The sequence below is a fragment of the Neovison vison genome, chromosome 11, assembly GCF_020171115.1.
Source record: "Neovison vison isolate M4711 chromosome 11, ASM_NN_V1, whole genome shotgun sequence".
In the NCBI taxonomy this organism is placed as follows: Eukaryota; Metazoa; Chordata; class Mammalia; order Carnivora; family Mustelidae; genus Neogale; species Neogale vison.
Window position 1 is genome coordinate 194,746,182 of NC_058101.1, and position 25,938 is coordinate 194,772,119.

General features: G+C 38.1%; 1 protein-coding gene across 1 annotated transcript in view; it reads left to right on the plus strand.

Annotated features, from left to right (window-relative positions):
* The window catches only part of TNKS (tankyrase), a 206,421-nt gene that overhangs the window by 158,025 nt on the left and 22,458 nt on the right, over nucleotides 1–25,938 (plus strand). The window contains exons 13-20 of the mRNA XM_044225548.1: nucleotides 4,450–4,529; nucleotides 8,683–8,828; nucleotides 10,838–11,003; nucleotides 11,836–12,055; nucleotides 12,343–12,452; nucleotides 20,469–20,657; nucleotides 22,339–22,576; nucleotides 23,396–23,478. Coding sequence (XP_044081483.1) covers nucleotides 4,450–4,529; nucleotides 8,683–8,828; nucleotides 10,838–11,003; nucleotides 11,836–12,055; nucleotides 12,343–12,452; nucleotides 20,469–20,657; nucleotides 22,339–22,576; nucleotides 23,396–23,478 — 1,232 coding nt within the window. The remainder of the gene's footprint in view (nucleotides 1–4,449; nucleotides 4,530–8,682; nucleotides 8,829–10,837; nucleotides 11,004–11,835; nucleotides 12,056–12,342; nucleotides 12,453–20,468; nucleotides 20,658–22,338; nucleotides 22,577–23,395; nucleotides 23,479–25,938) is intronic.

Here is a 25,938-nt window from a genome sequence, read left to right on the forward strand (position 1 = left end):
CATTTAGTGTTGGATTTTAAGTTAGATTTTATAATTTGTAACCATAAATCAGGCAAACAGCTATCACATCAAAATTTCTAATAATATTATGCATAATTTTAGAAATAATTGACAAAATGGAGAAGAAAGAATTGAATAAATTAAGCAGATTAGATCCATTAATGCTTTTTAAATGCCTTCTAAGTCAGTGTAATTAGAACATACGACTTCTGGTAAAAGATGAAATTAAATACTGAATCACAAATGAAATACTTTATTCAATTATTTTGGTAATTCTTCTTAAAAGTTTGTTTGGAATATAAAACATTATACAGGTAATTAAATGTGTAACACAGGACATGCCAGAACTTTTGGATTTAATTCTTAATATTCTTTATTGATCTGGAAAAACAGTACAAATAGTAGAATTGTATGATAAAATGTTGCCCTTAGAAAGGTTTTGAAAATAGGAATTTTTTTTTTGTTTGGAAAAAGATATATTTTTTTAAACTAATATTTCTATGAGAAACTTGTATATCTATAGTCTGTGGTCCAGAACTTTCTGATTTTACTTACATTGACTCATCCATCCCAAGTTATATGTGTAATGACTCCCTAAAGAATGCAGCATTCATTTTCAGGCTGGGAGTTGTATCCCAGTAGTGATCTGTAAAATCAATTTAGTGAGTTGTAACAACATTATAAAAAATAGAACAGAGTAGAAAATATCAGAGTTCAATTTTTGAAATGGCCAATGTAACTTCTGTCTTTCTAAAGTAAAATAAAGCCATGAAGAGATTTAATTATGACACAGAATTAGGATAAATATGGGTTTACACAACTTTTTTTTATCAGATATATACATTTATATGGGTATACACACATGCATACACACATACAGATATATTAATATCAGAATGTTTGATTTTATGTGTTTATAAATACATATATGTGTGTGTATTCATTTTGTGTATTTAGTCCCAACATAAAGTACGTTAGGTTGGGCATACGAAGTTGCCATTTCTGTAGGAAAGACACAGCCAGATACTGGGAATTGAAGGTGGTTTAACCTACTGTGTTTTATTGTGGGTCATGGACAAAAATGTCTGGCAACATTTAAATAGCCTTACCTCTCTTACATCAAAATAATAAACATTTTGTTTTCTTAGGAAGAAAAAAATGCAGCATTTATATAGATTGTATACTAAGTTACTGGTGTTCTGTTCTGGGTAACATTTTAAGGATGCATTTAAATATACCTGTTGATACCAGGTTTAAGACCCACTTTTAAAGACCTGTGCTTCCTGCTCTGAGGTCAGTAGTTGCAAATAGTTTACATTAATGGAGTTTGAATTGTAAATTCTTGGCAGTATTTACATCAAAATTAACATCAGATAGCAGCTTTTATAAACCAGCATTTTAAAACATCCTTTCAGAAGATTTGACCTTTTTCTCCAGACATGCTTTCTCTATACCTGCTCTGTCCCCATGACTAGCGGCTACTAGATTAACAGATAAAGACTATTTCCAGGATCACAGACAGTTCTCTTAAACAGCAATTTTAGGCTTGACCTTAGCATGAAATAATTCTGACTGTATTCCAATGTGGTTATCCCATTATTTTTACCTAATCATTTATAGAGGTAAGGATTTGTAATAGCCAAATTAAACACTGAAATCCCCATTTACATTTACACATTGAAATAAGCCGGTACAGCCTATTGGGAGTCCAGTAAACAGCCAGTCTTAGGGGATTAAAAAATAACAATAAAATAATTGTTTTACAAAAATAACAACTGCCTTCCAGCCTTTGAAACTTTAGGTTTGGGGTTCCTTCCCTTCCCTTCCCTTCCTTTTCCTTTCCTTTTCTCTTTCCCATTCCTTCCCATCTCTTTCCCTCCCCTTCTCTCCCCTCCCCTCTCCTTTTTCCTTTCCTTCCTCCTCTCCTTTTTCCTTTCCTTTCTCCTTTCCATATTCTGGTGAGCAGAATAGAATAAGAGAAAAAATTAGAAGCTCATCTTTAACCTTTGACTCGAGGTAAAATCTTTAATTTCATATTCTATAAAAGCCAGTGTGCTTATAAAAGAATTTAAAGGTTAAAACATTCTGAATTCTTTTCTTACAGTTTTTACTAATATAGTACTTTTCTTACACTTTTTACTAATGTAGTACTTTGCATATCAGCTACTCTTCTTTTACTTATGTTCCCTTTTAACTTCATTTTTATGTCCTTCTTTTAATTCTGCATCTCTTTGTACAAAGTTCCTGGGGTGTTTATATATCCTTTCAGCTAATACTTTGTTCACATTGTTTCTAAAAATCTGTTCTAAGCCTGTTCAGGATTTATAATGGATGCAAAACTATAATTTGTATAGTAATTAATCAATATTTTAAATAACTGCTTTCGACTCTTTGAGTAGGAGTAAGGATTTCTCCATAGTTCTCAGAAGCATTCTTGTATTTGCATAAAAATTTTTGCTTGATTGTAAAATTATACCATTTGCAAGTAGTCTGCATCAAGACCAGTGTGCCAATTTCAAATAGTTCATAGAACTAAAACATTTAGCCTTATTTGTATCCCTCAGGTGCTAGAATCTGAAAATATCCAAAGGTCCAACGCCATATACATCAACAATTGTCATTTTATTTTGTTGAAATGATAAACTAAAACTATTACCTAGAGATATCCAAAGGATGTTTCAGTACATTTTCCCAACTGCCAGAATCACTGTCACAGAGACATAATATACACATGGACTTTCTCACCCATAAATGCAGCGGTGGCATGCACAGCAAGAATGGAGGCAAATTAGACCAGAAAGAACAGAATAAAGGCAGCCAAAGAAAGAGCAGTGACGGGCCAAACACACTGACCCTAGTACAGACTAGCATGGAAGTCAGTTCAGCAAATGCTTTCTGAATGTTCTCTGTGAAAAGGAACATGAAGACGAGCAGGACCTGATTTCTTTCCTCCACAGCTCCACAGACTAACAAATAATGAACTCTCTTCTGAAGAAAAATATTTATTGATGTTTCAAGAAAGATACTTCATCATATGAAATACTCTCTCCTCGCTTTAATCTTAGCATTTTATCTGCTACGTATTATCATGACTAAATAAACACAGTTTCTATTTTATGGAGGAGTTCTCATACCAATTCTGTAAAAGCCACTCTCCTGAATGAAGCACTTTAGACTGGAAAGAGCCAAAGTATTTCTTCTGAAATCTAAAACCTTTTCATAGCATCACTTGATCTTCCCATGTAGACAGTGGACTCAAGAAAGGCATCTTTGATCATAAGATAATGTAGTCTTAAATCCAAAGAAGATTTAAGGAAAACCAACACTTAGTTTATAGGAGCAAAAGCTAATCTATTAAATGATTTGTCTATTGTCACCAGTACTGGTCAAAATCCAAGTCTCCTGGACTTCACTCCTTTTGGGTTACATGAATGTGCATTATAAAGGCCATCCATAACGTCCACAAACATATTTTGAGTGACATATGTTGTTTCCTTTGAAAATTTTTAAATTTGAGCCAATGTATAATGAATTTTTGGTTTGTTTATATTGTATTAATCGAAACACTTCATTTGTGAGCCTCATACTTCTACATCTAGCAGCCTCATCTGATGATAGTCTATTTAGCATTTGTGTCACACCTCCCAATTGTACAGACATTTTTTTTAAAAGAATTTATTTATTTATTTGACAGACAAAGATCACAAGTAGGCAGAGAAGCAGGCAGATAGAGAGGAAGGGAAGCAGGCCCCCTGCTGAGCAGAGAGCCCGATGTGGGACTCGATCCCAGGACCCTGAGATCATGACCTGAGCCGAACGCAGCGGCTTAACCCACTGAGCCACCCAGGCGCCCCGTGTACAGACATTTTTAACTGCATTTCTCTGAAGCCATTCAATAAATGTGAATTAAACAAATTTCTGTATTTAGTAGGCCCTTTTGTACACTGATTATATTTTCTGAGACCACTGATTTGGGGAGTAGTCCCTCTGTTTATATTGAGGAAGTCGAGGCCAAAAAGAAAAAAGCTAAACATTAAGCCCTGAAAGTTGAGTGCCTTCCCTTGACTTACACAACAAAATCTATGGTAAAACTTTGCTACCGCATTTGTAAGACCAAAGTATCATGAAGATGTTTTTGATATCATGCTCCTATGTTTCTTTATTCCCTTTTGCCAAGTGTTGGCCAGAAAATTTGAAGACTTGAATAGTAGGGATGGAGAAGGATTTGTGTGTCTTTGAATTTATTTAAATGTAGCTTAGGATGAGATAGTTATAAATTGAAACAAGAAGGTACTTTTTCTTAACTGAAAACAAAGAAGAATCCATAGCTTAGATCTCGGGAATTTCTTACCCCTTAATCTCTCTTTCCATTCACCAAATAATTTTACCTTCTTAATTCTGTGATTCCTTAAAAACCAACAGGAGTAACCTTTCCTCTCCTTTATTCAGAAAGTACACCTATACGCACTTCTGATGTTGACTATCGACTCCTAGAGGCGTCTAAAGCTGGAGACTTGGAAACTGTGAAGGTAAATCAGTGCTTTTAGAATCTTGGGTAGCGCCCTTGAAACTTTGCTAACCAATTCATTTTAAGTTCCTAAGTGAAACTATTCAAATCCAAATAATAAAAGGGATGAACAAAGTAGATCCATAAACAGGAGAGCTCTTTAACCAGGAAGGATTTTCTAGTATGTGCTTTATTATATCCATTAAACTGCTTTAGCTACTTTCCTTCTGGGTCTATGAAGGCTCTTTTATTTCTGCTGATATTAATGAAAGTGTTATTTGTAGCCACATTCATAAATGTCTAAGCTAGTTCGAGCCCTGGTAATATATTACACAATAATGTTCGAAACAATATTTCTTCAACTTTTCGAAGACATTCTCACTGTTGCTCTAGGAAATTGCTCTTATGATCCTGCATTCATTCGGAATTAACTTAAATACCGAAGATGGATTTTCTTCCTTTTTTTTTTTTAATTTAAGAAAGAAAGTTCTTTTTCTTTCTATTTATTTGAGAGAGAGAGTAAAAGAAAATGAGAGGAAGAGCACAATCGAGGTGAGGGGCAGCAGGAGAAGCAGATTCCCCGCTGAGCAGGGAGCCTGATGAGGGGCTTGATCCCAGGACTCCAGGATCATGACCCAAGCTGAAGGCAGTTGCTTAACCAACTGAGCCACCCAGGTGCTCCTGGATTTTCTTTTCTATGTAACTCTGCTTGCCAGGAAAATTTTAACAGCCTTTATTTGTGGTATAGGAACCACAAATAACATTAAATTATACATAAACATTAAATTATAGATGTAATTTTTTTCAAATATAAAATGATATTCTGATACTAAATATCCTTTTTAAGAAGAGATACTTCCTGTCTGCAATCACTTATATAGGGATTAAGATAGGGATGAAGATAGGAAGAGATGGGGTTTTGTTCTTATTTAGGCGTTGGTCTTATAGTTGGTCTGTCTGTCTTTCTTTCTTTTTTTCTTTCTTGAAGAAAGGCCAAGTGTGGGCCAGAAAATTTGAAGACTAGAATAGTAGGGATGGAGAAGGACTTGTGTGTCTTCGAATTTATTTATTTATTTTTAAAGATTTATTTATTTGTTTGTTTGTTTATTTGACAGGCAGAGATCACAAGTAGGCAGAGTGGCAGGCAGAGAGAGCGAGGGGGGAAGCAGGCTCCCTGCTGAGCCCGATGTGGAACACCATCCCAGGACCCCTGCAGAGTCTTTAACCCACCGAGCCACCCAGGCGCCCCTCGAATTTATTTAAATGTAGCTTAGGATGAGATAGATATGAATTGAAACAAGGAGGTACTTTTTTCTTATCTGAAAACAAAGAAAAATCCATAGCTTAGATCTTATCCCTTAATCTCACTTTCCATTCACCAAATAATTTTCCCTTACTGGTCTTCCCGCTCAGTGGGAAGTCTGCTTGTCCCTCTGCCTCTGCCCTTCCCCCTGTTCATAGTCTTTCTCTCTCAAATAAATAAAATCTTAAAAGAAAAAGAAGAAGAAAAGAAAGAAAATACAGTAAACTCTTTCAAGCTGTGTTACCTAGAAATTTTTTTTTTGTTTCAGTATGTGGCCACTTCTAACATCTCTTCCATCTTACAAGGACATCTGTTATTTAAAGAAAAACAGTAAACTTCAGTTGTAATAGCCACTGGGGAGAAATTTTAAAGTTCTCTTAGATCTAAAACTATATACTTTTTTCCTTAAATAAAATTACATATACTTTTTTTTTTTTAATTTGATGCCATGTTTGGCTTTTTTTTTTTCCAATTTATTTATTTTCAGAAAAACAGTATTCATTATTTTTTCACCACACCCAGTGCTCCATGCAAGCCGTGCCCTCTATAATACCCACCACCTGGTACCCCAACCTCCCACCCCCCCGCCACTTCAAACCATGAGAGACTATGGACTCTGAAAAACAGTCTGAGGGGTACATATACTTTTTGTCATTTGAAATATATGCTAATAAAAGGAAATCTTTATGTATGAAAGTGATCAGGACTTCTTTTCTACATCATGGCATGATAATCTCACCAGCCTTGCTACATGTACCCATGATCATTAAATTAATAGCTTAGTATTTTCTTAATTTATAGTTTTTAATTCCATGTATTTTGTATGTACTGATAGGCAAATCTCTAGCTTTCAAGTTTCCTAAAAAAGCATTTGTGTTACACCTCCCAGTTCTACAGTCGGCCTTCACAGTAAAGGCCGACTATAATTTTATGAATGGAATGGAAGTAGCAGAAGAAAAGCAAAGCACAAATTAAGTGAGAATTAAGCATGGTAAATTTCCTTCCCTAGAGGCTTCAGAGAGTATTAAATTATTAGGAATTAGAAGAAAAGGCTGTTTGCTGAGTAAAGTATTTGAAGTTATGAAAATCAGGTAGGAAGAATGTAAATTTGCTTTGGCATTCAAAAGGAAATTGAAATTGAACAGGGAATAAAGAACTTCCAAATACTAAAAAGTGAATGTTTCTTAAGCAGAATGGGCTTTTATTTTTGTAACCTGGCAAAATGAGTTGTGTGTCATTCCATACCACATCCCTGTTTTGCTGATACTCTCTGCGGGGGGGAAAAAAAAAAAGTTAGACTATAAGAGCCTGAAGAAAACCCAGCAGCAGCAAGAAGCAGCTTTAATCATGTAAGCCACCAGTAGAAGGTGTTTACTAACAATTTTTGTGCTCTCTAGTTTTATGTATTAATTTATTCACTTCTATTTCATTTTGGGTTTTGATTCTATAATGTACGTATTAAGGTAGCCACAGACTCACTTGTCGCTAAAGGGTAAGATATTTGACCTGGCCAGATGACAGTGGCTCTTGAGATTGTAGAGTCGGGGCTTTTCCACGCAGAGCTGGTGAGACTGTAGGCTCTCCGTGCGGCCCAGCTCTCCAGCCTGTGTGCACGGTACCACCTGCTGAGCCCTGCTCTTACCCTACCGATGGGGAAGCCCCGGCTCAGGAAATCAGTAGAAACAGGTGCCTCCCAGGCTTTTGGTGTTTATGTAATAATAGCTCATTACAGTGGCAGCAAGATTGTCAGACGCCTGGAAAGCCCAGCCATCCTACCTTGTAGGCGAGAAAATGTCACCGTTTTCTCTGGGTTTTTTGACTATTCTTTCCATTACCTGTCTTTGCATCAATTCCCTGAATGAGGGCAGGTAGGAAAGTAAGCAAGCATGTAGCAGAAAGATCAAAAGAATATGAATAGGGAAAACCAAGTTTGAGCCTTTATTGTACCCTTTACCTTACCAACTCTGTGAAAGGACAGGCTGCTTAGCCCTCTCTGAGCACTGGTCTATTTTATCTGTAAGATGGAGATAATGACCAACTTCACAGATAGATAATAGTTCTCTCGCCGAAAGAATATGAGATTCTTTATAAATTGTGAATTATTATTGATGTATTATTAAAATTCATCCGTCTCTGCCAGTGGTGCAACCTGCCGGTCCCAACTTTGCTTCCCGCTGCTGTATAAGCAGACGGAACCGAGCTTGTGCCGAAACACTCGCATTCACAAGGAGATGAAAGACGAAAAACGAGAGCATGATTGGAATCAGTTTGACTCGTAGCGCTCGACAGACCTCTCCCAGAGATCGGGGGAGGCACTGATGACCGCATGGCTGTCCTGGAGCGGGTCGGGACCAAGTGGGTGGCCCAGGCAGAATTCATGTGATCTTTCTGGTGGCGTTTTGCTTGCCCCATCAGTGGAGACGAGACCTCTGGGTAGTTCTGCAGTCAGCTAGGGTCGGTCCTCCTTGAGGGAAACGTGGCAGACAGCGTGCTGGTACCAGCAGGCGCGCTGGGCAGACAGTCTCGGGGAGGAGAGCCTTACGAAGATGAAAGACGAAGGCATCATTTGCCATGGAGAGTCTTGCTTTATTATGAGCTTTTCTCTTTGATGAGGATTTTGGCCAGGAAATGTTAAAAAAAAAAAAAAAAAGATGAAATATTTGTAAGCTGTAAAAATATTTGTAGACACTGTGAAGCCAAGCAGAGTGCTGATTTTTAAACATCACTTGCATTATCTAATCTTTAGAAATAAATATTCATTAGGAAATAGCAGCTTATCTAGGATGCCTGCAGTATTTTGGAGCAAAGCATGGGAATAAATATTAATGTTCTTTTTGTGTTTGTGTGTGTGTGTGTGTGTATGTCATTAAAGCAACTTTGCAGCCCTCAGAATGTGAACTGCAGAGATCTGGAGGGCCGGCATTCTACCCCTTTACACTTTGCGGCAGGCTACAATCGCGTGTCTGTCGTGGAGTACCTTCTACACCACGGTGCCGATGTCCACGCCAAAGACAAAGGGTATGTGTTAGAATTTAGTGTTTGGGACTTGTGAATTTGTTACAAATATTTTTTGAAGTCCTAGATATTTTTTTCACTCTTAAAAAAGTAATATGTGTTTTTTAAAATTTAAGGCATGTAATAAAAATGTACAGTATAGCAAATGAAAATCCCTATCACCCCACCTTCTGAAGATTACGTGAACACTTTGTGATAATCCTCCAGATTTTTCTAAAAGTTCAGATGCTCTTGCGGCGGCAGTGCTTGTTTTTAACTTAAATGATGACACCATTCCACGTAGCCTACTCTGCAACTTGCTTTCTCACCCAGGAGTGTATCTCGAATGCCTTTCCATATCAGTACTTAATTGTTCATCTCATCTTTTTAATGCCTGTGATAGTATTTCACTGCATTGCGTGAATGTGTTTATACAGTTTGTAATTTATTGTTCATCCTTTTTTCTTTTTTGCTATTTAAAATGTATGCTCTCTTCCCAAAAGAAGCCATCCATCCCAAAGTCATTGGTATTAATAGACGTATAATTTTATTTTCACTAATTCAGATATTCTATACTTTTTATATTAGTTTACTAAATTATTTTAATTTATCTAGACAGAGTTTAAAGCAGTCACAGCAGCTGTTTAAAAATGCGAGAAGGAAGTTTTAACTGAAATGAGCTTCCGTATTCTGAGTTAATTTCATATCATCTCAAAATAGAAATAAGCAAGCACTTTTCTGTGCAATTACATATCCGAGTGGAATTAAACCATACAATTTAGACTTCAGTTAACCATTACGGATTTATTTATCTTTTAAAACGGGCACTTCAGACGTGAATATTTAGTAGTAATAACACCAGCTCTTTCCAAGTGTTGTAGCACTCTGGAGAGCAACCAGTTTCCATTGCCCATTTTATTTTTATTTTATTTATTTATCTATTTATTTATTAAGATTTTATTTATTTATTTGTCAGAGAGATAGAGAGAGAGCAAGAGAGCTCAAGCAGGCAGAGTGGCAGGGAGAGAAACAAGCTCCCTGCTGAGCAAGGAGCCCGATGCGGGACCTGAGCCAAAGGCAGCGACCCAACTGACTGAGCCACCCAGACATCCCTCCATTGCCCATTTTAGTTAGCACTTAGTATTTTTGGTCACAAAACATTAAAAAAAAAAAAAAAAAAAAACTGATCCCTAAGTAAAAAGGCATTTGATACCTTGTTTTTGTCGTGTTTTAAATGCAACTTGAGCTTGTCCTTTTGATTGACTCTTTTTTATAGGAATCCCTTTCTATCTTTTTCCAATGCCAGCTGCCTTCCAACCAGAGCTCAGAGTTCTCTCAAACTAGTTGGCTCATAAGTTGAGGCAGCTAGATTGTTCTCATCGGGCTGGAGTTTATGGTTGGAGTCACTGTTTCCCTTACTGAATACTGAAGTTGCTGTATCATTTGGCTTTTTGAGTTTTCACTGTATGACACTTAAATATTTAAATCTATGCATAGAAACCACTACTGAATTATTAGGAATTAAGAAATAAAAACCAAAGACAAAAGGTAAAACTTGCCTAAATAATCTAGTTAAATTGCATTGTATATTTTATAAGCATACAGTTTTCTTTAGGAAAACCCAAATGGAAGAAAAGCTGAGTTGATTAAAAGCCAATTCCTGATTAGATTATTCCTGAAGTCACTTTGTAGTGTTGCTCTTAATATCGATGAAGCCTGAATTTAAAGTATTGTGATGGAGCTTTTCTGTGGGTGTATCTGTATGTGTTTTAAGTGTAGGATGGCTGTGAAATTTCTATCCATCACCAAGAAACTAGGGAAAAAATCCTTATATTGAAAGGGATGTTTTTGAAATTGTTAATCCCTATTTGGAAATGGATGACTATATCTTCAAGACCAGAGGAGAATTCTTTCTTGTGAAGTGAGTGTTCAGTATAGTCACTGCTGTAGAAGAATTATGTTATTTTTATTATAAGTATCATTTTAACACAAAGATCTGTTATATGTCTTTAAAATAATTTTCTTTTGTTTAGTGGCTTGGTGCCCCTACATAATGCTTGTTCATATGGACACTATGAGGTAGCTGAGCTTTTAGTAAGGCATGGGGCTTCTGTCAATGTGGCGGACTTATGGAAATTTACCCCTCTGCATGAAGCAGCAGCTAAAGGAAAATATGAAATCTGCAAGCTCCTTTTAAAAGTATGTAATTTCAAAAATTATAAAATATAAAGTAATTATATTTATTTTTTGGTTAGCATGTAAAATTACATCACAGTAAATTATTAAGTATAAGAAGTGCTATAAAGACTGCTTCCGTTTTCTATTTTAGGGGGATATTTAAGTGTGGTGTGATACTTGCGTAGCTTTGAGTAGTGTCTGAAGTGCCTTTCTGAACTGATTTGATTAAGTTCAGTTCATCACAGTTCATCAGGGTAGGTTTTGGAAAAGAGTTGCATTAGTTTGCACTGCTTATCCAGTACTTATGGTACTAATGTGAGAAAACATTGTACTAGGAGAAACAAGAGTTTTAATCAACATTGATTTTTTTTCTTAGCAGCTATTTTATTATTAACAAACTCATTGCTCATTATTAAACATATGTCTTACAAGAACTTTAATATTAGATTGGTATTAAAATATCAAGTAATCTTTAGACAAAATTATGCATATAAATTTGGGGGATATAAATGAAATAGTAGAAACTGGTAGTTTTATTAAACTAACTTAATGATTTTGTGTTTTTTTTATTAAAAGATATGAAAAATAATCAGACATATTGTTTTTTGTCTCTTTTTTTTTTAACTAGAGCAAAACTTACGGGGGTTAAACATAAATAGAATTCTTGTCCCACCACTTTTATGGTATCAGATATGGCCTCCCCCAACCCCCCGCCCCAAATGCATACAAAATAGATATCTTTCCTTGGATGAGTGAAGATGAAGTTAAAAATAAACCTTAGAAAAGATACTATAGAAAATACAAACCCCATTTGGTTTTGTTTGTCTGTTTTGTCTTATTGTTGTTGTTTTAGCATGGAGCAGATCCAACCAAAAAGAACCGGGATGGAAATACACCATTAGATTTGGTAAAAGAGGGAGACACGGATATCCAGGACTTGCTGAGAGGCGATGCTGCCTTGTTGGATGCTGCCAAGAAAGGCTGCCTGGCGAGAGTGCAGAAGCTGTGTACCCCGGAGAACATCAACTGCAGAGACACCCAGGGCAGGAACTCAACCCCTCTGCACCTGGCAGGTAAGTGTCAGTGGCTTGTCCAAGGCCCATTGGCCGTTCTTGGACAGCTGATGCAGTTTACCAGAAGATGAAAGAAATGCTGAGCAGAAATAGTAAAATGCTTTTGATTGACATAATTTTATATAATTTCTAATTGTAAAGGCTCTTAGTTATGTGAGAGGAGTATTAGCTTTTAAAGCAAAAAGTATCTATAATCCTAACATTTTTCTGGTCATTCTTTATAGACATAGATACAAATATTGATATATTTTCTTAGTCTAACATGTTTGCCTTTTTTACTCTAATAGCAGGCTACAATAATCTGGAAGTAGCTGAGTATCTTCTGGAGCATGGAGCAGACGTTAATGCCCAAGACAAAGGTGGTCTAATTCCTCTTCATAATGCAGCGTCCTACGGGGTGAGCATGCTAAAGTTCCAGTCTGGAAAACTTCCCTGACATTTACTATTTTATCAAATGCATACTGTGCAGGAAGTAAGTAGATACGTAACCACAGCATAATGCGGCACGATTTGAATCTTACTATTCAGAGTGTTTCCAGCCTTCCCATGCTTAACTATGCTTTGGCCACGGGCCATGCTCTCGTAGCTCTCTGTTCTTCTCACATTGTCTAGCAGGGGAATAGATGTGTGACAGCTGCTCATTGAGTCTTTACTGATACAGATAATAGATCTTAACTCTCCCCCAAGTAGATTTTAGAAACTATAAAATTAAGGAGGCTGTTTGTTTGTGGGCATGGAAATTATGCTTGCTTTTGTTTATCATCAGAATCTTAAAAATAGCCAAGTAAACGGTCGAGCCGTTGGTACATGTGGTTTCACAGAAGTTGATTGTCTCATTGAAGGCCTGCAGTGGAAGTCCAGAGCCATTCTCAAAGCACTGTAACTGGAATCATCAGCTGCAAGAGCAAGAGGAGGGTACCGCGGTGCCTTGATGACATTTGTTGAAACTGACTGTCCAAAAATCACCAACGCCCACTTAGCCCTAAATCACGCAGGAACAATCACACAGGATAAATGTCCATGTGCTTTTCTGTTCATTCACTTATTCCCTGTTCAACTATAAAACCCCATAGATGCTGGATTATACATACCAGGGGTCTCACAGTTGGAATCAATATTGATGAGGACAGTTTCTGGATTTGCAGAAGCCTAACAAACTATAAGTAAAAACTAATCATTGTGATTTCATATTCTCTTACTCTTTTCCATTGGCCTCCATGAGGAATGTCCTCATCTTCTCCTAAGCTCTCTGCAAAAACCAGTGTTTCAGAGAGATGACAGTCTGTGGGAATACTTTTAAGGAAGGCAAACAGTGCAATTTGAGTTGGACAAACAGGAAATTTCCCAGTGTAACATAAATTAATTAAAACTTGTCAGATTTAATAAATATATTATTAGTACTGAAATCTTCTTGAAACTGCAGTAAAGTTACCTTTCCCAAGATGATTATCTCTTCTCAAATTTAGTAGAATTTTCTTCTAACCTTTCTTCAAAAAAGGTGCCCAGTTTCACTGTACAGCATATATTTCTCCTGAGGACCAGGCATGCTAAATATTTACTGCTAACATACTACATACACAGTTACGTATGTTTTTTTTTTTTTTTTTTTACTTGTCTGTCATTTGGAGATTAATTTTCACTTTGTAGCATGATCCTTCTCTCTGTCTTCTGTCCCTCAAATCCCTCTGCTGCTTCTTCAGTTAGGAGTTTATAAAGCTGATGGGCTCAGTAGAACTTAAAGCAGGGCCTTTTTTTTTTTTTTTTTTAAGATTTATTTATTTATTTGACACAGAGAGAGAGAGATCACAAGTAGGCAGAGAGGCAGGCAGAGAGTAAGGGAGAAGCAGGCTCCCCGCTGAGCAGAGAGCCCAACGCGGGCCTCGATCCCACGACCCTGAGATCATGACCTGAGCTGAAGGCAGAGGCTTAACCCACTGAACCATCCAGGAGCCACAAAGCAGAGTCTTTTTACTTCATAAAAATCTACAAAGGAGTAAGGATAGATGTGGGCAATAGAATTAGTTCTTGACCCGACCTAGTAAGACTTACAGTATCTGTTGTGTAGACTATGTGGATCTGTGTGTTTTTTCGATACATTTTACACATAGATAAGTTCTATCCGGTCAGTCTTTAATTGCCATCGTCTTCACCACTGTCACAGAAAGCAGAGAAAATAAAACTTAATTCAAAAGTAGTTTACCTTTTAATTCCCAGTCTCCTGATAGGAAAGGCGTTGAGATGTTACTTACACGTGTGTGTCCTTTGTGTGTGACTAGTATGAGAGAAATAAACGCACAGTGGCTAAACAGTAATGTAGTATGCAGGTCAACCTTGTTCTGTTTTGTGTTGCCTTGAAGCTACCTTGCGCTTAGCTGAAGGGAGGTGCCGTGCAACCAGGGTCCAGAACAGAGGCCCACTGTTCCATTTCATACTTACTTCACCATCATCTCCTAACTCCGTGTGAGAAAAATAATGGATGTCTTCTGTTTCATCTCTCCTTCCATGTTACGGTGTTTATCATCACATCCCTACTGCTAAGCTCTTTGTAAATGAAACGAATTATCCAAGCAAAAATGAACAGAGAATTCTCCAGGCTGTGTAGAGAGCATGTGATAGAGGTTTTAATCAACCTGGTTGATGCCATCCTTCTACTACAGAACGTTAACAGGCTAGATAATGTGTTTACAGTAGGGTTTTTTTTCCCCCTCATTGTATAGGTGGGTTTTTTGAGTCACTAAAAGTCCTTCTGGTATTAAACTTTACAAATTCAAAAATCAGATATCTATGAGTCAATGACTATTCACTCAGTAGTCATAAGTGTTCCTCACTAAAGCCTTTACTTTTTTGGTTCTTGACCTTTTTTGGTTGCCGTGGGTTTTCCCTGCACAACACTTACCTCTCCCCCCTCCCTGCCCCATAACATCCCTGTGACACAGTGATTCCCAGTTGGCAGTAGGGAAGATCATCCTCCCCATTGGGAATCTCTGCTCTAAAAAATAATTTTATCTAATGCCATTTGTATACCATGTAATCTGTTGTCAGTAATCATGTCAAATCAATATTTATCTCATTCTCAATTAGTAGATTTAAAATGAGGACCAGTGTTAGCCACAATATAAAAATTTTAAAAGCTACTTTGTCTTCTTTTAACTAAAGGGTAGATATAATAATATTTTTAATATCTCTAGATATATAAATCTATCTTTCAAAAGTCCCTTTTTTACTCATGTCATAGTAAGCCTTGGCTGGATAGTATAATGAAAAGGTAGGGCTCTGGTCCTCATTTCTCTGTTAAGGTGGCAAAACACTAGTTACATTGTGTTGGGTGGTGGTCATCCAGCGGTCCTGGCACCGGCCCGGCTGCAGGGTGCATGTGCTGCACCGTCCTGAAGTCACGGTTTTGTGGAGGAGATTTTTATGGTACTTCATGTGAAATAAAAGCTTCTCAGTTAAAAATAAAGCTGTTTGCAGAGTAGTTTGGGGCCTAGTGTTACCCAGTAATCCCTACGTACGTGACTTCTCCCTGATATGATACGCTTCGCCATTTTTGACTTTTCAGGAAATGACACTTTTAGTTTGGCAAGACCTGCGGGTAGCTGTGTGTAATGGAAAGACCTGAACTCGGGCTGTGAGCATCTGCGATCTCATCTGTAGGCTTCTACTTGATAACCCAGTCTCCAAGCAGTGCCTTAATCCTTTGATCACGGTTTTCTCATTAGCAGAACTCAGATGCTGAAAGCGTCTTTACAGGGTTGTTGTGATAATTAGACAAGATCATGCATGTGGAAAGTGCATCCTCTGGCCTAAAATCCATATTATAAGTAATAATAATAATGATAGTTATTATTATAAGATAATAATAATAATAGTAGTAACTATTATTATAAGATAACGTGCCCCCAGGGGCGCCTGGGTGGCTCAGTCATTAAGCACCTGCCTTCAGCTCAGGTCATGATCCCGGGTCCCTGGGATCTAGCCCCGCATCGGCCTCCCTTGCTCAGCAGGAAGCCTGCTTCTCCCTCTCCCTCTGCCTGCTACTTACTCTGCTTATGCTCTTTCTCTCTGTCAAATAAATAAATAAAATACTTTTTTTAAAAAAGATAACTTGCTCCCCACAGCCATCCTACTGGTCAGAATAATGGCTGGGCGCCACCCAGTGGTCCTACACGTAATCCGTGTGCGGGAGCAGCTCCGTGTCCGTGTGCGATGGACACACAGACTAACTGGCTTCGGTTACTTGCAGCCTGGGGATGAAATAATCATGTGAGATATCCGTGAAATTACATAAAGCTACTTAAGCTGTTATTTATTGGTAATTATTCTTTGACTTGTATTTTACCTTTTTTACTCTACAGAGCTCAGTTTGCTGCCTGTGTGAGTGTTTTTATACAGAAAGGATTTGCCACCTGTTTTTCCAACTGTAGAAACAGTCTAAGAAGTTTAAATAAAAGTTACAGCTGTCAGGAGAGTGTTTTGTATTAGAATGTCTTATATATCTAATATACATGTACACCAAACAGTTAGTTTTTTGGTTATTCAGTACATGTAAGACATTGATATTTGTTTACCACAAAGCCTGTAATTTTCTGTTACCTCATGACTCTTTCATTTTCACTGCCTTCTCTCAAAGGTATAATCCTGGGATTTCATGACATCATTGTACAACTAAATGGCTCTCATTGGAGCCCAAGCATATTTCTCTTCTCCTTACTTTCCAGCTTTCTAGAATTAAATTGGGGCCCTCATAGTCTTTTTAGGTAGTATTTGTAAGTTAAAGTGTTCTGTGTTTCAGCTGAATTCTGAAACCATGTTAAATTTCCTCTCCATTCCAACAGAGTTCAGTTCCTTTTCTAGACCTTCCAGTTCAATATTGTTCTTTCAGTGGTATAAACTGAGCTATAGCTTATTTATTGCATTTGGCAGCCTTAAATTTCAGTTACTATTTTTGTCCTAGTGGTATAGCTCTTTAAAGACTGAAGAAGTGTGTCGTTAGCATACTTTGGTAGTAATCTACTCGTTCCTGTTTATTGCTCTTTCCGATGTTTGTCAGTAGATTTAAAAAGCATGTAATTGGTTGCTCCAAGCATAAGCTAGAAATTTAGTATAAAGAAAATTGAACAATAAATAACATATATACAATTCATTTTACACACACGTAATTTTCCTTGGACTATCTAATTTTGGAAGCCTATGCAAATTAGTCTACCAGATTATACTATTCTACCAATACACATGAGAGTAGAATAAAATTAATCATCTGAATCATTGTGTGAATGCCCTATAACCTTATTGGGAAGAAGCTTAAAGCTATTCCATGCTTTTGGATTAACTGAACAAAAAGAGCTATTCTTTTCAATATATATCCTTTAAATAAGGGAGATAAATTTGGGGGAGGTTATTTTGTTTTAAGTAATTTATGGAATACCACAGTTGGTACCTATTTTTATCTTTTGTGTTGGAATCAGTTTTATAATGATGTCTCATTCGTAATCCCAAGATCACAAAACATAGTTTCTTCTCAAAAGCCCTAGTATAATTGTGCTCCTTTGATTCATTTTTTTTTCTTATCTTGTCAAGCCAATGTGGGAGCTTCCTTAGAAGTTATTTGATTTATATTTTCCTCATAAATTTTTTTCTTTCTTTTTTTTTTTTATTATGTTAGTCACCATACAGAACATACAGGACATCATTAGTTTTGATGCAGTGTTCCATGATTCATTGTTTGCGTATAACACCCAGTGCTCCACGCAATACATGCCCTCCTTAATACCCATCATCGGCTCACCCATTCCCCCACTCCCCTCCCCTCTAAAACCCTGTTTGTTTCTCGGCATCCATAGTCCCTCATGGTTCATCTCCCCCTCCGATTTTCCTCCCTCCATTTTTCCCTTCCTTCTCCTAAGGTCCTCCATGCTATTCCTTATGTTCCACAAATGAGTGTTCATATGGTTATATGATAATTGACTTTCTCTGCTTGAATTACTTCACTTACCATAATCGCCTCCAGTCCCATCCATATTGATCCATAAGCTGGGTATTCATCCTTTCTGATGGCTGAGTAAAATCCCATTGTGTACGTCCCATCTTCTTTCTCCATTCATCTGTTGAAGGACATCTCAGCATCTTCCACAGTTTGGCTGTTGTGGCCATTGCTGCTATGAACATTGGGGTGCATATGGCCCTTCTTTTCACTACGTCTGTATCTTTGGGGTAAATACCCAGTAGTACAATTGCTGGGTCATAGGGTGGCTCTATTGTAAGTTTTCTTCTCTTTATTTTTTGAAAGTATTTTCCTGAAATTAATAAGTATTAGATTTTAAAAACTTGAATATTTCCTCAGAAAAAGCATCTGTTATTTTCAAGGTGAGTGTCTTTGAGAGAGCAAAGACTGTCTTACAGAAAATATGAAGAAGCATGCCGTAAATCTCATCTTGGGATATATCTGTTTCTACCTTCCCCGTCTCTTCTTGTTCTCTTGAAAGTCAGCTTCTGATAACTCAGTATATTGCAGTAGAGCAGTGGCTTGAGTTAGAAATCTAGTCTTAACAGATGATGTGCTTCTGACTTAACTATCAGAAGTGGTCAAGTTATGCCAGGAAATGTATCCATAAAGAACACAAATATGTAAACTGCACAAAATTACAGAATATTAGAGTTGAAATGGATTTTAGAACTACTTTAGTGGCGGGGCGCCTGGGTGGCTCAGTGGGTTAGGCCACTGCCTTCAGCTCAGGTCATGATCACGGAGTCTCGGGATCGAGTCCCACATTGGGCTCTCTGCTCAGCAGGGAGCCTGCTTCCTCCCCTCTCTCTCTCTCTCTCTGCCTGCCTCTCTCTGCCTACTTGTGATCTCTGTCAAAAAAAAAAAAACAAAAAAACAAAAAAACAACTACTTTAGTGGCAACCAAAGTAGCGTCCTTAAATATGTTTATAAGAATAAAATTATTTTTATTATTCTCAAAAGCCCAACCATTGAATTAATATTACTGTTGCATAATTCATTGTTTTAAGCTTACTTTATAAGGACTTTTTGGAAGAAACTGAAACTTTTTGCTATATAGAACTTACTATTTGAGGGAACCTGCTCTCCTTGAAACTTTCTTCTACATTGTCTCACGTGGTCCTGACCCCTCACAGTTTTTTAGTTCTTATCACCCCTTTTGTCTCCTCTGAGGACTCTTCTTCCACTCTCCTCTCTCCAAATACTGTTTTCTCAAAGCTTTATATCCCCTCCCCTGCTTAAAATTATCTTTCTGTATTCCTTTTCTTAGCAGGTTTATCAACTAGCTACAACTGTCAACTCAGTGTTCTGTTTTGCAGTCCCCCAAGAGTCCCTACCCGCGGGGCCAGGCATGTCTGGTTCTCAGCCATGTCTGGTGGTTGGGCGAGTAGGTGAGAGCGCAAGGGAGGATAGAAATGGCGCCCTTCCTCGGCTGTGCTCCCGCCTTTTGTGTCAGACCATTCACAGAACAGCATTACTTCGATATTTTACCTCAAAGACTGTTTACTCAAAATGAAACTTACTTTCTTATAGTTTCATTCCCACTTCAACTTTCGCTACTCAAAGTCTGTTAATGGTTCCCCTTTGGTTTTTAATCTTCTAGACAAATTTTGAAAAACGGAAGGTAGTCAGTCACCTTTGCCTTTTCTGTCTCTTTCGTTCTCTGCAGTTAATCTGTCTTTCTAAAATCCAGGTTTTTTTCCTTTTTCTTTCCTTGTTCCATTTTTTCTTTCCTTTTTTATCCAGTTTCTCGATTTTAGCTCTTCTTTTCCGTTCTTCTCTGGCCATCATGGTTCAGCATCTCATCACCTCACACCCAGCTTTTAATGTATCTGCTGCTAACATTTCCCCCACCCGCAAGTCATTTTGGACATTGCAGACTCAGTTTTGTACAGTGCTGTTTTGTTATGTTACATTACTTCCCCAAGGGCTGAAGAGAAAACAGTGAGAATCTTTGAGACAAATGTTTCAATAAATAGATCAGATTGCAGTGGGTTAGAAGAGAAATAGGAAGATCAGAGAAGCAAATAAGAACACTTGTTTCAAAAGTTTCAGGCAGTCTAGACCTTTGAGAGGAGGCTTGGAGTCAGGTCATAGTTTCATTGTCTGTGTTCATTTTTAAGATAGACCTGATTATGGTAGAAGGCCAAATAAAAACTTTTATAAGCACCTATGAAGAATCACAGTAAAACAGTAATGACTACGGAATGGAGATTTTGGAGGCAAGAAAAGATGGGGTCCAATATATAGGAGTGGGATAAGTATGTTTTTTTTTAATAGAAGAAACGTACATTAAGGATGAGAAGAGAGAAGGAGAAGAGGGAAGGAAGTGTTAAAACAGCAGGCAAACCTGATGGAGCTTGACCAGATAATCTCATTCTTGATCTTTCGCATCCTTTGTTTTTTTCTCAGCATGTGGATATAGCAGCATTATTGATAAAATACAACACGTGTGTAAATGCCACCGATAAGTGGGCATTTACTCCTCTTCATGAAGCAGCCCAAAAAGGAAGGACCCAGTTATGTGCCCTACTTCTGGCCCATGGTGCGGATCCCACTATGAAGAACCAAGAAGGTCAGACACCTTTAGATCTGGCAACAGTAAGTCTTCATTTTGAATTATTTAGTATTGCCTTAAATTTGTGCTTTCCAAGACGACATTAAATTTCAGGGCTTAGTAGGTTTACCTTTAGCAGTAAGAACAAATTTCCTTCCTTCTGAAATTTTTTTTATTTGCATATTAGATAATTCAAAACTCTGTTAAGGCAAACTAAGCAGTGCCTTAAATTAATTCTTTCTGCCATGCTTAACTTGCATGGGAAAACAACACGTATCTAGAACGTATCCTCAGAGAATTACATGAGTGAAGTATCTTAGACCTTCTACATTTGGCATATTGTTCAGGAGCAGCTGATGTACCTGAGGCTGTGAGATAGTCAAAGAAAATTTACCTTCTAGGCCGTATAGTATGCCTTTGAAGATGGAAAAGTAAATTGATATGCACAATAATATATCATTTTTTAACCACAAGTACCTTCCCAAGCCACATTCTGTCTCACACATCTATTGCTGAGTAACAGACCACTTCAGAACACTTAGTAGCTTAACTGAAACCAAGTCAGTGGCTTCCCACAGTGACTGACTATTGCCCCCAGTTCCATGGGTTCCAAGGCTCCGCGACCCAGTTCTGCAGTGCGTACACCTCCCTCCAGCTGGGAGCTCAGCCAAGGCTGCAAGGTCTAGGGCCGCCCTTCATCCTCCAGGGTGTCTCTCCACAGAGCCCCCCTTCCCTCTGTAGTTGACCTGGACTTCTTTATAGCATGGAGACGACGCATCTGAGACCAGAAGTAGAAGCTGCCAGTCATTTTAAAGCTGGCCTTAAAAGCCTCAGACACCACTCCGTCTTCGTTCTTTCGGTCACTGCAACTTGCAGGGCTGCCCAGATCTAAAGGGAGAGAGACAGATGCCACCTCTGGTGGCGCGCGTGCACGCAGAGGAGGGAGTTCACGGCTGGCTGTCTTGGGAGACTCCCACGTCGTCTCCCAGCACTTAGGCCTAACGGGCTGTGACGGTGTGAATAAGCCAGCCAGACTAAGGCGGTGGCCTTCGAACATTGCCAGATTATAACTGGACATTTAATTATTAAGCGTGCACTAAATAACTGAAGAAAAGTCATTGTCAGTATTGAGGCATCTGCACACCTGGTGTAAATATGAGAACTTCAGAAGGGGAGATTGCGTCAGTGCTGCAGCAGGCTGGTTTTTAACGAGACAGGAAACTTTTTAAACTCGTTCCCATCTTCATTAACTTACACTTTGAATATGTGTGTCATCAGTATGGACAACTGTGTCTGCATGTTTCTCTCAGTGTTAAATAAACGTTTCCAGAAACCAGTGTAGTCTACATTCTCACATGTCTCCTCCATGGTTGACTCTGATAGACGTGAGTGTGTGTGTGTCAAGAACACAGATTTTTGCTGAAAATCTGTTCTCAGCAAATTCCAGCTATATAACACAGTAGTATTAACTAAAGTCAGGGTGTACATTAGATCTTCAAAAGATGAAATATTTTTAAAAATGATACAGGGACTCAAGTTCTGACACCTACAGAAACTGCTGGCCCTCTCTGGAGTGGCAGGTCGGGGAAGGAGTGATCAAAAACCAGTGGGCAATAATGAAGCACTGGCTAAAGACAAATTTCACGAAGCATTTGGTCCTTAGTGGAAAATTTTACCATTTTTAAATGTATTTGTGTGTGTGTTCATTTGTCTCACTATTTTTAGGCCGATGACATAAGAGCTTTGCTGATAGATGCCATGCCCCCGGAGGCCCTGCCTACCTGTTTTAAACCTCAGGCCACCGTAGTGAGTGCCTCTCTGATCTCACCAGCATCCACCCCCTCCTGCCTGTCTGCTGCCAGCAGCATCGATAACCTCACCGGCCCTTTAGCGGAACTGGCAGTAGGAGGACCGTCCAACACGGGGGACGGGGCAGCAGGTGCAGAAAGGAAGGAAGGAGAAGGCGAGTATACTCGTGAATGCTTATTTGGTTTTTGATGGGGGTGTTTTTTTGTTTTGTTTTTTTTAAAGAGAGAGTAGCCTGGGGGAGGTGCAGGTTGGGTGGGAGACGGTGGGGGAGGGGGGAGAGGGAGAGGGGGAGAGAGAATCCTAAGCAGGCTCCATGCCCAGTGCAGAGCCCGATCCTAAGACCCTGAGATCATGACCTGAATTGAAATCAAGAGTTCAACCAACTGAGCCACCCAGGTGCCTCCCTCGTTTTTATTTTTTTAAATGAACAGATTTCACTTACTTCTCTTAGTAATTATTGAACACCTGTCCGTAAGTTTTCACATACACACCAGTTTATAAGAACTATCTTCATAGAATAAATACCTTGACATCTATATTGTTCTTATGTATATTCCAGTATATCCATTTCTAACCATCATATTGTATTTAACTACTGAGTGAGTCTTACTACTGAAATTATATCAGAAAAAAAAGAGACCATTTAAGGAATGGAAACAAATCATAACTGGTAAATTCAATTTTTTAATTCCAAGCTATTAAATATTTCACTAAAAGCATTAGATTAAACTTTATAATATTATAGTTAATATAAATGCTACCAATAAGATAAACTCTGCTTTTACTTCTCCACCAAATTCAGAGTTAACCTGAAGTGACTGAATTAAATAGATGTATTCTGGATGACTTTTATGCTCTGTAAAATCATCTGTACGGCCAAGGGTGTCAGAGAGCCATGGCTTTAAATAAATACTACCACTTCCCTTTAGATTGATAACTGCTTTCTGAAAGCTTTAATGTATGTCTGTTTTAGTTGCGGGTCTTGACATGAATATCAGCCAGTTCCTAAAAAGCCTTGGTCTTGAGCACCTTCGGGACATCTTTGAAACAGAACAGGTAAGCTCTCCTTTTTGCTGAGTCTTTTTAATGAAATAATAAGAGCTATTAATTGCCATTCTTTGGTTCTTTTTACTTCTTAACTTTAAAACTCATACCAAGCTCTAAAGAAGCCAGGGGAATTTAGGATTTTATAATTCTCCCCAAAATTGTTTAACAGATGATGCGAGTCATTAACCGTTAATTCATTATATCTTTATAAGCGGTTTGACTACCGATGTTTTATTACATAAACTTGGGCCATGAAACCACCTCAAAAGAATGTTTCAAAATCTTCTTTCATTATTTTTTTTCCACAAAGTGTATCTCAATATATGTGAATAAACTCCGCTTAAAACCAATGACACATTTTTATATTAGCTGTTTAGCAAAATCTTCACAAAGCAATCATCTGTTAAATTTGGAAAGCAAAGTAATTCCTAGACAAGTGTACCTTTTGCAGATTGCCTCTTTATGAAGTTTCTGTTGTCTAGATGAGTCTAAAATAATGCTGAACCAAAACTTAGCCATCTACTCTCGGACCTCTCCTGTTTTCACGTTCATCTTAAATGTGTATGATGTTCTGAGTAAGAAGTCACCATTATAGCATTTATGAATTAAGACCCTTCTTTTGTCACTCTATTTTTATACAGGATAATGACTTTTTAATTTCTTACTGTATGATTTTATTACCACAGTCAGTATTCAATATTGAATAATAATAACTTGCTGATTTTAAATTGTTACTACTCTATATAGAATCTTAAAATGAGAAAGGTATTTAGTCATTTTCCCAGATCCTACTCTTTTAAAAAACATCCAATTGGGAGGATAAATTGTTACACTTTGGGCAGGTATAATAAAAGGCTTGTAATTTAATGTGTGCCCCAATCTGCCCCCGTGTATAATCTATTAATTTTATGTTTACATTTACCCTGTTTGGCACAGAAACCTAATGTCTAGTCTGCTCATGTACTCATTTCATAGGGCTGTTAAAACAAATTAGCCCAAACTTGGTGGCTTTATTCCCCCGCAGTTCTGGAAGCCTGAAGTTCAAAATCGAGTCGTTGGCAGGGTTGCCCTCTCCTGCCTCTGCCAGGTTCCGGGCCCTTTGGCTTACAGCCACATGACTGCGGCCTCTGCTTCCATTGTCACCTTGCCTTCTCTGTGCCTGCGCTCTGTGTCTTAGAAGGATACTCGCGTCGGATCTAAGGCCTACCCACGTAATACTAGCGATCTCCCCATTTCAAGATCCTTAACTTAGTCCCATGTGCTAAGTTTTCCAGATAGGTCCTTAGGTCCTTCAGAAATTCTGGGGATTAAAACATGGATACATCTTTCTGAGGGCCGCCGTTCAGCTCACCACAACAAGGACAGCCCTTCATCTCTTCCTAGGACCCAATCAGCTTAGCATGGACTTATCCTTCCCACCGCCCTCTCCTACAGAGTTTCTCCTATTTTAAGATAAATATGCCCTTTTTATTTTTCACTTCTTCTCTCTGTGGATAGTGCTTCCTAGTTCCTCACTGGCCTCTTTGCCCCATTTATGGTTTCTTCATAGGCTTATAGTCAATTTGGAGCTAATTAAAAACACCAGTTCTTTTTCATAGCAGTTACACTGTTAAGATTATTTAATGTCTTTTTTTTTTTAGTTAAATTTCCTTATATTGCTTATTACAGTTATGCTCTTATTGATCAAAACAGCAGAGTGGAAATAACACTGGCTTAAAAGACCTTGATTCTAATTATTCTCTTTTATTAGCTGTGTAACATTGGGTAAGGCATTTAGCTTGTCACTTCCCTTGACTGTAAATTATAACACCTTCATGTGTCCAGACAGTTAAAATTCCTGGTCCTACCGTGCTCTGTGCCAGTTTTTAAAGTATGCTTTAACGACCTGTCAGATGTGTCTTTGTCTGGTGGTGAGGACTTGATAGACTTCCCTAATAATGCACCCTTCCTTGAGCTTCACCTACCATTGATTTACTCTCTGGTTTGGAGATGCTTTTTTTTAAGATTTTTTTATTTATTTGAGAGAGAGATCACTGGCAGGAGGGAGGGGCAGAGGGAGAAGCAGACTCCCTGCTGAGCAGGGAGCCCGATTCAGGGCTCAGTCCCAGGATCCCAGGATCATGACCTGAGCCAAAGAAAGACTCTTAACCGACTGAGGCCCCCAGGCACTCTGGAGAGTTCTTATGAGACTGTCCTAAACAATAAAAATGTTTTTGCCTTATTCCCTCCCTGGAGGTATGAAAGCTCTTGTGAAAGCATTATCTTCCGTTAAAGCCAAAGGATATCCCTTAATATATCCCTTCTTCCCAAATCAGATCCACAGGAACTGAAATTGCACACATCTTTGCTTAATAAACCAAAGGCCCTAGTTCACACAAATAACCCCAGTCGACTGTTGAACATTTTTCAAAGGGTTTCCGTTTCTCCCCTTTCAATTTGTTTGCTGCATAATTTTGTGTTTTATTTTTT